At 32.6% G+C, this 12,763-nt stretch overlaps 2 protein-coding genes across 2 annotated transcripts; both read right to left on the minus strand.

Moving 5' to 3' along the window:
• Nucleotides 1–3,349: 3,349 nt before the first annotated feature.
• On the minus strand, nucleotides 3,350–6,920 carry LOC115986252 (peroxisome biogenesis factor 10-like). Its single transcript, XM_031109098.1, has 5 exons — nucleotides 6,906–6,920; nucleotides 6,334–6,463; nucleotides 5,275–5,369; nucleotides 4,307–4,398; nucleotides 3,350–4,185 (listed from the first exon to the last, which is right to left on the minus strand). Exons 1-5 carry the CDS (start codon nucleotides 6,918–6,920, stop codon nucleotides 4,083–4,085), a joined length of 435 nt encoding a protein of 144 aa, XP_030964958.1. The 3' UTR covers nucleotides 3,350–4,082.
• Nucleotides 6,921–6,979: 59 nt separating this feature from the next.
• Nucleotides 6,980–8,773, minus strand: LOC115986253 (disease resistance protein At4g27190-like). The gene has a single exon (XM_031109099.1). The coding sequence runs from the start codon at nucleotides 8,744–8,746 to the stop codon at nucleotides 6,980–6,982; it is 1,767 nt and encodes a 588-aa protein (XP_030964959.1). The 5' UTR covers nucleotides 8,747–8,773.
• Between the last annotated feature and the right edge of the window lie 3,990 nt (nucleotides 8,774–12,763).

The following is a 12,763-nucleotide window of genomic DNA, read 5'->3' on the forward strand; positions in this document are numbered from 1 at the left end:
ATATATATATATATATATATTTTTTTTTTAGATTTATAAATTTTTTTACGGAATTTAGAATGAGGAAAATACTAGATCTACAAATTTTTGTTGTGATTAGTGGTTATTAGTAAATAAAAAAGTGATATAAGTGGTGGATCCAGATGCAAATCAATAAGAATTTGCTACCTCAATAGTCCGTAAAAATGTTGTAAAAAAAATTTGTAATTATAACATTTCTCTTATAATGATCAATAAGAAGGACAAAATATAATTTTATTGAACGAAGTGACTAAAATTAGTACCTAAATATATAGTTATATAATTATATTATTTTTAAAAAAAAAAATAGGGGGGCCATTGCCCCACTAATCCATGAATGGCTCCATCCATGTCCATGAGGTTAGATAAGGCAAATGGGTTTTCGAATCATGCCCTTATCAAATAGTATGTAGCCCGTTTTGTTAGGTGTAGCGGTTGAATCCATTAGTTTAACAAAGTTTCTTTGATGGGAAATGGGTTAATGAGAATTTATAGGGGAAATTACTTTTTGCCCACCTGTAGTTTGCTTGAAAAATACTTTGCCTATCTGTAGCTTAAAAATTGACACTTTACCCACTTAAGGTTAGTTCCGTTTATTTCTCGTTATCCACCTCTGTTAAAAACAGAAGTAAATTTGTATTTTTATTATGCTTTTATGTCTCTCTCATCTTAAAACATAAAAAACTAAAAATTCAACCAAAAAAAAAAAAAAAGGATCTAAAAGCTAGGTTTTGTAAAAATTAAAACCTAATTTTTACATCTTTTCATGTATCAACTTTTAAATCTTCTATTTTAACCCATTAAAAAAAAATGTTTTAGCAAACAATTATTTAATAGGTAAATAAAGAAAAATCAAATGTTAACACAAATATAATGGAACAAATAAAATGTAAAAATCCATAAATTTGTAGAGAACACTAAACGTAATGTAATTAGTATTCATTTTGATAAGTAAAAACATAAAGGGAAAATTGCACTCAACCCACCTGTGGTTTAACCCGATTTAATAGTGCCTACTTGTGGTTTAAAAGTTGTCACTTAACCCACCTGAGCTTTAATCTGTTAGCAGCTGTTACCCACCTCTCCCATTGTCGTTAGAAAAACATATTTTATCTCAAAAACATAAAAGAAATCGGATCAAACACCTCTAAAAAAAACAATTCTAAGGCCAAACTGTTCAACCCATTCCGTGCATAACAGGAGAGCAATGAAGTCCAAGACACCACATTTCTCTCACCTATCTCATCAAAAACTCTCCTCCCATCTCCAACATTCTCAGTTTTCATGTACGTATGAACAAGAGCAATCCCAACACTAACATCATCCACAAACCTAGATTTTATACATTGAAAATGCACCTGCCTGCCCACGTTTTGATCAAACAAACATCCACAGATCTTCAACACACACACATGGTCGACCCATCAACAGGTAAACTTGAATGATGAAGACCCACAAAGATATTGAGAGCCTCTTGGTTACATGATGGCCCATTATTTGAAACTTCAATTTTTGCTCTAATAAAATTTCCAGAGACCTAGAGTTTTTTGTTGCAATTTAAAAATTATAAATAAAATAATTAGATGGCCCTAACCCCAGATTTCATGGCCTAGGCTTTCCCATCAAAGAAAATTCAAACACCTGGGTTTTAAAAATGACCCAAAAAGAAATTACTTGGCCTAGACTTTCTCATTGAAGCAAATTCAAAAATCATCAAACCAAAAAGAAATTCAAACCAACCCAAAAAAATTTGAACCCACAAATCCATTAAACCTAGAAAATTCAAACGTACTTCAATTTCTTCGGCTCTTTCAACCATTTCTCCTCCAAATGAAATTGGGTTTTGTGTTTTTACTTCTTTAGTGGAAATGGAATCCCACTCAAGCCCTTTCTCGTTGTAATCATAGCCCAACCTTAGGAAAAAGAAGAAGATGATTTACGATAACATTAACTCCACTTACCTTGCTTACGAATCCATTTTGTACGTTATCTATTGTTGTTGACTTGTTTCTCTATTTCTTTTGTTGGAGATGGGGTATGAGATTTGTGAAATTTTAATCTAGAAGATTTTAGAATAATCGGGTTTTTTTTTTTTTTTAATGTGGAGAAGAAGGGGAGAAAAGAGGAGAGAGACATAAAATATAATGAACAAGACAATTTACCCCTATTTTTAATGGTGGAAAGGGAGAGGTAGGTAACGGTTGCTAATAGATTGAAGATCAGGTGGGTTAAGTGACAACTTTGAAACCACAGGTAGGCACTATTAAAACGGGGCAAACCACAGGTGGATAATGTGCAGTTTCCCCAAACATAAATCACCCAGAATTCTAATCAATGGTTCATATGGTTTTACTGGTTAGCTTGTAGTTTTAGATGAAAATTTAGTCAATAAAGCAAAATATTAACACAATATTATTTTGACAGTATATCAATGCCACTTAGTATATTTTTTTTGATAGGGATAAACCCCAAATTTTATTAACCTGTTGTAGGCCTAATCTCAATCCCTTCAACCTTGAGGGCATCAATGAGGGCAGTATTCCACTCACCATCTTCTATCTCATAAGTTTAATCTGTAAATTAATCATTGTTAAGCGACGATTGATATGGCATTTTATTTGTTTGCAAAGCATCATCATATGGATATGTTTTGATTTAATATATTTTTATGGATATATTGAGATAAGCATTGTATTCAAGAAGACAAATCATGATCATACTTTGTATACTTCCAAAAGAGATTAACTGATTTGGGATTAAGGATAACATTAAAATAGATGGCAACAAGTTGAAATTTTGAATGGTGGGAAAACTATTTTTCTCATTATTTTCTAACTATCATAATTGGAAAAACTTAATACACACTATATTCTATTACTATTCTATTACTAGCAAATTGGCTCATAATATGAGTAGACGAAAATTTTAATATTAAAAAAATGTATTGTGTATAGTATAACTTGTCACACCCCTCTTAAAAATTATCATGGCTTTTGAGTGGAATCGTGATATGCTTTTGTTTTAGAACTCTTTTCTTTTTCCCTTGTGTGTGTGTTTGTTTCTAAAATAATAATAATAATAATAATAATAATAAATAAATAAATAAAAATGAAGTAATTGTCCCACATTGCTTAAGAAAATGTGTTGTGTATAGTATAACTTACTCCATCATAATAGGCTTGGGCGTGCTAATGTTAAGTTTACTGGAGTTGGAAATTTGTTGGACAGGATTAAAACCATTAGAATTCCTTATGAACTAGTGTGGGAAATCTGTTAGGAAAATAGGGTCTAGGTAATAATATATGGGGAATGAAATAAAAATAAAAATTATATTGTCCACAGTGCACACAGCTGAAGGAAAGAAACTATACAGCCGAAGTAGGCATTCGAGGCTTTAAAATGAACACAAATTTAGCCAAATTTACAGACAATATGTTCTTTTTCCTTTCCTTTAATATTCTTTTCACTCTCAGGTTGAAAGTTGACACACCAATGATGAACATGATTGCCAATGGAGCAGTCGCTCCTCCATTTGTGACCCATCACAATGATCTGAACATGAAACTGTTCATGTGCATTGCACCTGAGCTCTATCTTAAGGAACTCGTTGTTGGTGAACTTAAACCGTGTTAATGAGATAGGAAAGAAATTCAGAAATGAGGGTGTTGATTTGACAAATAATCTAAGTTCACCACCTGTGATATGGCTTTTGCAGCATGCCATCTTCTTTAAAGAACAGGAAGGTGAAATATTTTCTCCATTTCGAATCTCTTGCTAAATATGGGAGTAATGTTATAATCATTGCGGGGAATTGATTCCATTGATTTTTGCTGCTAGAGATTGAAAAAAATACCTGACACTTGATAAAAGATACAACTAAAATCACCATTGTCAATAATCCCTTATTCATAGATTAATAAATAATGGCCTTGCCATCCTCTGAATGACCCAAGGGGACAAATTATTTACAATTTGATTTCTTTTCCATTTCTTTTATATATATTAAAGGAAGCCTCTCTTTATTCATTCTTTAGGGCTGTGCAATAGACCATAATCACATGCTAGAAGTCTGAATGATATAAACAAACCAGGCTTGAATGAGTTATGGGATTGCGACAAAGAGGGCACTCAGGCTTTTCATTGCACCACTCCATAATGCAGTTCCTACAAGAAAGTGAAACAAAATAATAGAGTGAGAAAAAGGGAGAAGAGGGATGGCAAAGGAAAAAAAAAAAAAGGGGGTCCAGCAGAGTACATGAATTTTTACAATCTAAAGAAACAGTACCAGCAAAATATGTGGCCACAAGATGTGGCTGTTGGATATTGGCGATTACTCAGGCAGAGTGTACATTTGCTAATTCCACTTGTCGTTTGAGACTGGAAAAGACAGAGAAGTTACAAAATGAAGTTAGACATCCATAAGCTGTTAGGAAAAGGTCACAAGAAAAGAGGAAATTCCCATCATACTAACCAGTTAGATGTTTGATATTGAAGTTGTGATATTAGAGTGAGGTGAACCCCCGGCTCTCTTTTTTTTTCCTCCCTCATTTCTATACTCACTGACTTATAATTTTTAATGAGTAATATGCCCAAATTTTCTGCTTTTATGTTGGTGGAATCATCAGGAATAACCGCTAAATTAATACACAATGAGTTCAAAATTCACTACAAGGGCCAACATTTGAAGATTTTGTACGTTTAAGTTTTGTGATGATTATATATGCTTTGGCACCCCATGAGGCCACTCTTTAACAGTAGGACTTATCCACTTATCCAAGTGTCAATATATGAGTGCACTGCAAAAGCATTGAATTCAATTTCTATAAACCAGTAATCATGTTGTCTGCATTATAATTAATAGTGAAGCACGATGGCTAATGAGCTCTATAGTTAAAATCGCATCTCCTCTTGGATGGATGAGTATACCAAAAAAAATAAGTGAAGCACTTCAACCAATTTCACCCTTGGAATGCTCCTGCAAAGGGAATCACATTAAATTCTGGTGCCGTGCTTTGATATTACTTTTGGATGTTCTTGCTTTATATCTTTGTTATTGAAGTTAGAGAGCCAGGCCCTGAAATTAACGAGCATCACAGAAGACTCTACTTTACTTTAGTATACCTACCTCGGAGACTTTACTTTAGTATCTCCCCTAAACTAACCACCCCCACCGTCCTAAAAATAAAAAATAAAAAATAAAAATAAAAATAAAAATAAAAAAACCCCTTCAATGTGAAGGCTGGAAATCGATACCTCCGAAGTTGATGAAGAATCAGACAACCAACTTCCTCTATTATTATCTGTGGATATCAAATTGCCTTCCTCATTCAAAACAGGCAAACCTCGTCCTGCAAACCCAATAATGGAAGAGAGAAATTAAATATAGTAAACTGCATGGCAACACAATTCGTCAAAATAGTAATAGACATGCAAAAAGAGTTATCACATGGAACTAGTAATGAAAAGGATTGGATCTAATTCATCTTCATCCAGAACTACTATTATTTAAATAATAAAATGACAAAATTTGGCTACAAACTTGATTATAACCAATGCCTACAACTACTACTAAAAAAATTAATATGACTACATATTTTGAAAATCTAACTGTTGGATTGTATGTTATTTTATATTCTTAATATGCATTTCAAATTTTGTGCTAATGGGATGTTAATAACTATTTGACCCATAAACTTAATTTTTATATATAATTTTATACTACAAAAATTTTAAATTTAAACATTTGATTGATAATATAACTACTAACCTTTGATTTTCAAAAAAATTTGTAAGCATAGAGGATATAAGAAGAAACTATAATCCAATGGTGAATTTCTCAAAATTCGCATCCAATAAAAAATATATATTAAGCGGAGTTGTAACCATTGGTTACAACCAAGTTTGTAGATAAACTTTGTCTTGTTTAAAATAATACTAAAAATAAAATAAAATAAATAAAAAAAAAAAAAAAAAAAAAGCTGTCTCATCAGAAATTTTCAGGTGCTCCAACAGAATCTCACTAAATTTATAGAGTTGATATCTCTCGTTCAATCTAGTGGTTAAGCTAACATATGGCTTGTGATATATACATAAATAAATATCTATCTAATATATTCACACTTTTCTTTCTTTCTTTCTTTCTTTTTTGCCAATGTGCATATATAAATGCCTATACATTATGTATGCATGTATAGCTAACAACTTCAATATACATGTATAACAAGATATAGGTAGTGTATGATCCTACAAAACTAATAGACTACAAAGAAGGTTAGTGGATAAAGCTACTAGCACTACCAAAAAAATAACCACCTGCTGTGTTTTGACGGCTCCCAAAGGAAGTATGGTGGACTGATCTTGCAATAGAGGATATTGCTACGTCGCAATCTTTCAGCGGCAATGACACAGCTGAATCAGTAGGAAAACTCCTATTATTTGGTATCTTCAAGGAAGCAAATTGGAAGAGTGAATATTTTAGATTAGCAAGATCTCAAATGACTAAAGGTTAAAGATAATCAAATTTCTCATAATTTTTTATCATGATAAGTAAGTTTAGTATCAAGGAGAGGGAGAAGGGAGATTCAAACTAGTGACCTTGTTTGGTGAGGTGTGGTCTCAAACCATTTGAGGTTAAAGACAATTAAATTTCTTTGCAACAGACAAGGTGATATTGATAAAAAATGTTGCACTTAAACGTACAAGAGAAATCACCCGAGAAAACCAAAAGCACCCCACCCCCCCTCCCCCCTTCCAAATAAAACTGAATCTCTCCTTACAGTTTCTCTCGTACTAAACAATTGAAAAACCATCATCTCCCCACCCTTTTCGAATTAAAAAAAAAAAAAAAAAAAAAAAAAAAAAAAAAAAAAAAAAAAAAAACTTACCATTGATTCCCACATGATATCAAAAGTTCAGTCTAGCACTTATTTATTTATTTTGGGATAAGTAAATAAGGATTTTATTGAAACAGACTACTTCGTGTGCATGGAAATTCCAGACATAACAATGCCTTTAAGAAACCTTCACAAAGATCAAGAATTTGAAGTTTTCTGAGACTTCCCAGTATGGGTACTACTTCAATATATTTGCAATGCCTTAAAAAAAGAGCACAGAGGTCACCAAGTTGAAGTAAAGAATCAGGCAATGAATGGATGTTGGTTCGACTGAGATTCAAGACCTTGAGTGCTTCAAATCCTAGTAGGAATCTATAAGGAACTTTTTCAAAGCGGCAACTGCCTTGTAGTAGCAGTGTTGAGACCTCTAGACATTGTATCAAGCAATTAGGTAGACTTTCTATATGGCTATTCATGAAAGAAACTCTTTTGAGAGAATTTGAAAACTCCCCAACTGAAATCTCACTCAAGCAAAACTCTGAGCGAACAAGGGATTTACATCCATCCTCAGATGATGATGTGATCCATATAGCAACATCACGAACAACATCATGCATCTTTACGGTGCCCTTTTTGGAACCATCTTCCAACAAACGAGAGTCCTTTAGATTTTCAATTAAAGCTATTTCTCTATTGACTGAATCAACATAGTTCTGCTGTTCATCTATCAAACCTTCTGCTCGCCAATGCAGTACTAGTTCACTGACTTCAATTGAGAAGTCCTCAGGAAAGAAAGAGCAGTATAGGAAACAAGATTTTGTGTTTTTACCTTGTAATGAGTCGTAACTCCACTTCAAAGGCTTATAGACCTCATACTCAATGCCTTCTACAGAAGGCACTGACCTTTGCAACTCTTTTAAGGCATCTTCCCATAACTCAACCTTTGTCTTTCTTCTCATAGCAGCTCCCACTATGATGATGGCCAGAGGTAATCCGCAACATTCTCTTGCAATTGCTTCTGCAAATGGTTTAATTCCTTCCAAATGAGCCACATCTCCTGCCTTTTGACTGAACAATTGCCAAGCTTCTTCATCATTTAAAACATCAACTTTAACTTCCACATCGGTCATCATTTTCCTACAAACTTCCATAAACCGAGTTGTCAATATGATTTTAGAACCTTTATGAACATCAGGCTGTGGAACACCCAGACTGTCCAAATCAAGTTTCTGCCAAACATCATCTAGAATGAGTAGATATTTTTCCTCATTCGTAAGTCTTTGATGAAGTCTAATGGCCATTCTCTCCACGCTTTCTTCCATTTTCATCTCCAAATTCAATCTCAGAGCTATTTGTGTTTGTACCTGTTTCATGTCCAAATTCTTGGAAACGGAAACCCAAATGATGACGCCAAAAATGTTCCTTGTAGTACTCTTGAGCTCATTGTTGAGAGTTATTACCATAGTAGTCTTGCCTACTCCTCCCAGTCCCCAAATACCAATCCTCTGAAATCTATCATCAGACAATAGCCTCATAGTTTTTTCTAAAACTTTTGATGCTGTTGTTTGATCCTGAATTGAAGGTCCAGGAATATGCTCCACCGCTCTGGGAACTCTAGTAGGATAAACCAGACCGTGTGGAAACTTTCCAGCTTTTAGAAGCCTTTTGATGTTATCTAGTATTTCCTCAACTTCCCTGCTACCTTTGTACCGCTTACTGAAATTTAAGAAACATGTAGAAGGCTGATTTTCATGAATCCGATTGACTCTAGGCTGAAGCATTTCGACATCCTCAAGCCAAGTTATGACTGGAGCTCTGATTTGGCTCCCTTCTTTCTTAGCTGCCTCTGTTTCATGTATGATTTCCTTTCTACGATCAATACGGCTTTTCATCTCCTTCTCAACATCGTCAAGATTTCATTTCCTTGCACGTGCAACCCACATTAGTTAATAAAAAAGAGAGAAACATCAACAAAAAAGAGTAGTGGTAGACCAAAGGGCAAAGACTGCAACCGATAAATTTGCATCCACATTACAAGAAAACGAAATTACATTTTTCTTAAAGAAAAAGGACCCATGTTGATTGTTTTTTTTTTTGCTGAATGGTTGGAAGATTTTGGTAAGCATCAATATCATTAAAAAAGACGACTTTGAAGGCAGCTTTGTTGACTTCAGCCAAAAACTGTCGCCAGTCTAAAATCAAAAGTTGCTTTTTGATCTGTATGGGTCGCCCACCTTACAAATCTCATCATTTATTGATGAAAAAAAAAAAAAAAAAAATCTTATCATCTATCATTGGCTTTTTTTTTTTTTTTTTTTAATTAATGAATGGCTTAAGATATTGGTTTAATGAATATTTTTAGAAAAGAGTAATTAACTTATTTAACAATTTTTTTTTATTTTCTATAAAAGTGGTATTAAAATTTTCTTAAAATAATCCAATAACAAAGTCCTAGAGGCATTCGTTAATATGACTTTTTTTTAGAGAAAATATTTACATTTGGCATTTGATAATGGACATTAGTGTACTTTTTATTTGTTAAGGTTGCATTAATAATATTCTAAAATCTCACTCAAAAAAAAAAAAATTCTAAAATACCCTTTTGCTTTTGCGGGATTAAGAAAAATGAGTGACACTCCACTTGTCTAATAAAAGCATAGAAAAGTGATTATTATAGTAGGACCACAACAAGTTGTTAAATTACAGTTAGCTATAATCTTGCTTAATAGAATAAATATTATTACATGTTTTGAAAATCTAACCGTTAAATTACATATTCTTTATGCTTTTAATACACATGTTAAATTTTATGTTGATTAGATATTATTTATTCTATAATCTATAAGTTTATATTTTATGCATAATTTTAAACTACAAAAACTTGCAATTTAAACAATTTATTGATGATATAACTATTGATTTTTAATTTTCTAGAAATTTTGCAAGCGTAGAGAATATAAGAAGAAGATATAATCCAATGGTGGATATGTCAAAATTCACTTTTAATAAAAAGATATTGTTTAACCAATTTTGTAACTAAATTTTGTAATAGGTTAATAAAAGTCAATTGTACGACAAAACACCGTAATATAGACTCTAAATTTCAATGTGAATTGGAATATTGGAAACAATTCACTCACACAATCTAAAAATGTTGCAACATCTTGAGTCTTCATCCTATTTTACCTGAAATATTTGCACAACAGACGTTAGACAAATATAAAGAATAAGAACAATGCGATCAAGTGAATAAAGAGATGATCAACTTAATCAAACAGTCATACAAAATGACCACAATGATCTATATCAAAGGGGAGGGGGGATTGATTATCCAAACATGCTTGCCAAGTTTTTAGCACAATCAAGAAAAGATAATAGCATATTAAGATATTGAAGAGACAATTAACCGTGTCCCATTGATTGGAATTTAAGCTAGAATTACATGATTCTAAATTGCCCAGCGGGCTCTTCACGGGGACAAGAGAGTAAATTGTGTTTCTTTGCCAAACTGTAAATTGTGAGGTGATGGCCGATGGGATTAAAGCTCATCAAAGTAGGGAAGTCTTCCACGAGGATTCCATGGTATAAACCTTCGAACGGACCGGCTCTAACGTGCAATTTGACAAAGTCTTCAATGTTCACTCGTAAACTCATTGTCTTTTACTCGCACATCCATTCGCTCCAATCGACAGATTAAACACTAAAAAAAGAAAACATACCACTATATATATATATATACCGTAAAAACAAAAGAAGACGAAGATGTAGTGTCAAAGAATTGGGAAATAAAGACGAGTCAATAGGATTTTCATTTGTTGAGTTGGAATGAAACTTCTTGGAAGGTGTCTTAGTTACAAACACCATTGCATGCATATTTATTTACAGAAGTGCCATTTTTTTTTTTTTTATTGAATACAATACGTGAGGACAGTCATAAAAATTAAAAAAAAAAAAAAACAATACGTGAGGACAAATGCATGATGTGAGCAATTAACCATAACCAATTCTTCTAAAAAAATTAACTTCATTAGAATTTTTGTTTATTCCATCATCAATTTAAATTTTAACTCAATAATAATATGTGATAATATATTTTTATTATACATATTTATATAAATATATATTGTAGTAATCCTAAAATAGTAGATCAATATCGAAATATTCCATTGCAATGACCAAAACTAATATCAACAAGCAGTGAACAAACTTTTTGTTACGCTATCATGGTACGAATATAATTTTTTTTTTTTTTTTGAAAAAAATAATAATTTGGATTTGAATAAGTCTACATGATCATAGGTTTTGTCACACACGACAAAACTTATGTTATTAATGGTTTGAATGAGTTTTGTCATACATGTACGATTTCAAAAATTCAAGTCTTAGAAAAAAAAACAATTATGTAATCCAACCCAAAAATGACGTAGAGTATGATGAAGGATATTGGATTTAGATTGCCAAAAGCCTTGAAACTCAATTAGACCATGTAGTATATAAACTAACGGAGATAGACAAAGTGACATGAAGTAAAATTGTTTACAAAAGTTAAGGGGGGGGGGGAAAATAAACATTTTAAAGTTTACTAAAATTGAGCTTTTAGTAAACTTTAGAGATGAAAACAATTTTGTAGTCTAATTTTAATTTCTAGATATCTAAGTGAAACAAAACATTTATGTAACTAATCTACTAAGCAGGCATTAGATTCTAAGTTTATCATCATCATGATAAGAAATCAAAGCAATCCAAAATATTATACAAGAAATCATTTGTATATTGAGTGCTATTTCACAAAGAGAGTTTGGAAGATGTTCAAAAAAAATATATGTTGGCTTAGTAGAGATGTTTGAAGCTACGATGATAAACCTAACTGGGCAATTAACAAACTACAGGTAGGGATTTTAAAACTACACTGTTAAGATTGTTTGGGTAGCTACCAACCCACCACATTTAGTTACATAATAAATAAATAAATAAATAAATAAAAAGCTTCTCGTCACAAACTGATCGCACCTACAAGGTGCTTGCTGAGGCAAGCAAATCTGTCCACCCATTAGCGGCCTCTTTTAGTGTATGTGTTTTAATTGTTTTAGTGTATGTGTTTTAAGTGGTGCTTTGTCTTCCTCCTATTATTTTTGTTTGTTGTTTTTCTTACATTTAAGCCTTACTCTCTATTTTTTTTTTTTTTTTTTTAAATTTTAGGGTGACATATCAACAATTTTGTTAGATTGCATGGCAACACATTGGATGAATTCAGGAGAGCGAAGTGGTAGTCGATCTATCAAGTAGTTGTTAATGACCATTTTTTGTAAATATCCTACTATATGAAATTTAATATTGTCCTTTTTGTTTAATGTGAAAATTTTGTGTCTTAGCATGATGATAAAGAATAATTATAGTAGAATGGGAATAATAAAAGTAACTGCGCGCACCAAAAATGAGGTGGATAGACCAACCCTCACTTGGGCTCATAAATATGGGCTTTGGATTTCCTACCTTCGGTAGTTCCTAACACAGAAACCCAACAAGGCCACCTCTCCCTATGAACCTTTCAAGGCTTCGCTATCTATCTCTTGGATCTAATTTGGACCTCTATGTAGATAACCTTCGTTGGATGTCTGGTCTCTCTGCCCTTCAATACCTTGACCTGCGCTCTCTTGACCTTCACAAAGAAGTTGATTGGCTTCAAATAATGAGTAAGTTCCCATCTCTTTCAGAGCTATACTTGCAACATTGTCAACTTGATAGCCTAAATCCATCTCTTGGATTTGTCAATTTCATGTCTCTTCGAGTCCTTGAACTTTCTGCAAATCATTTCAATCATGAGATACCTAATTGGTTCTCTAATCTCAGTACAAGCCTCTTAAGGCTTAGCCTGGACAGCAATTCTTTGAAAGGCAATATACTGCCTA

The sequence above is a fragment of the Quercus lobata genome, chromosome 4 (genome assembly GCF_001633185.2).
Source record: "Quercus lobata isolate SW786 chromosome 4, ValleyOak3.0 Primary Assembly, whole genome shotgun sequence".
Classification (NCBI taxonomy): Eukaryota; Viridiplantae; Streptophyta; class Magnoliopsida; order Fagales; family Fagaceae; genus Quercus; species Quercus lobata.

Coding starts and splice junctions, on each gene's coding strand:
- LOC115986252 (XM_031109098.1), bottom strand. Junction 4,399..5,274: donor ATTCTTCATCAACTTCGGAG/GTATCGATTTCC, acceptor TGTCTTTTCCAG/TCTCAAACGACAAGTGGAAT. Junction 4,186..4,306: donor TGTGGCCACATATTTTGCTG/GTACTGTTTCTT, acceptor ACTTTCTTGTAG/GAACTGCATTATGGAGTGGT.
- LOC115986253 (XM_031109099.1), bottom strand. CDS start 8,746: ATGAAAAGCCGTATTGATCGTAGAAAGGAAATCATACATGAAACAGAG.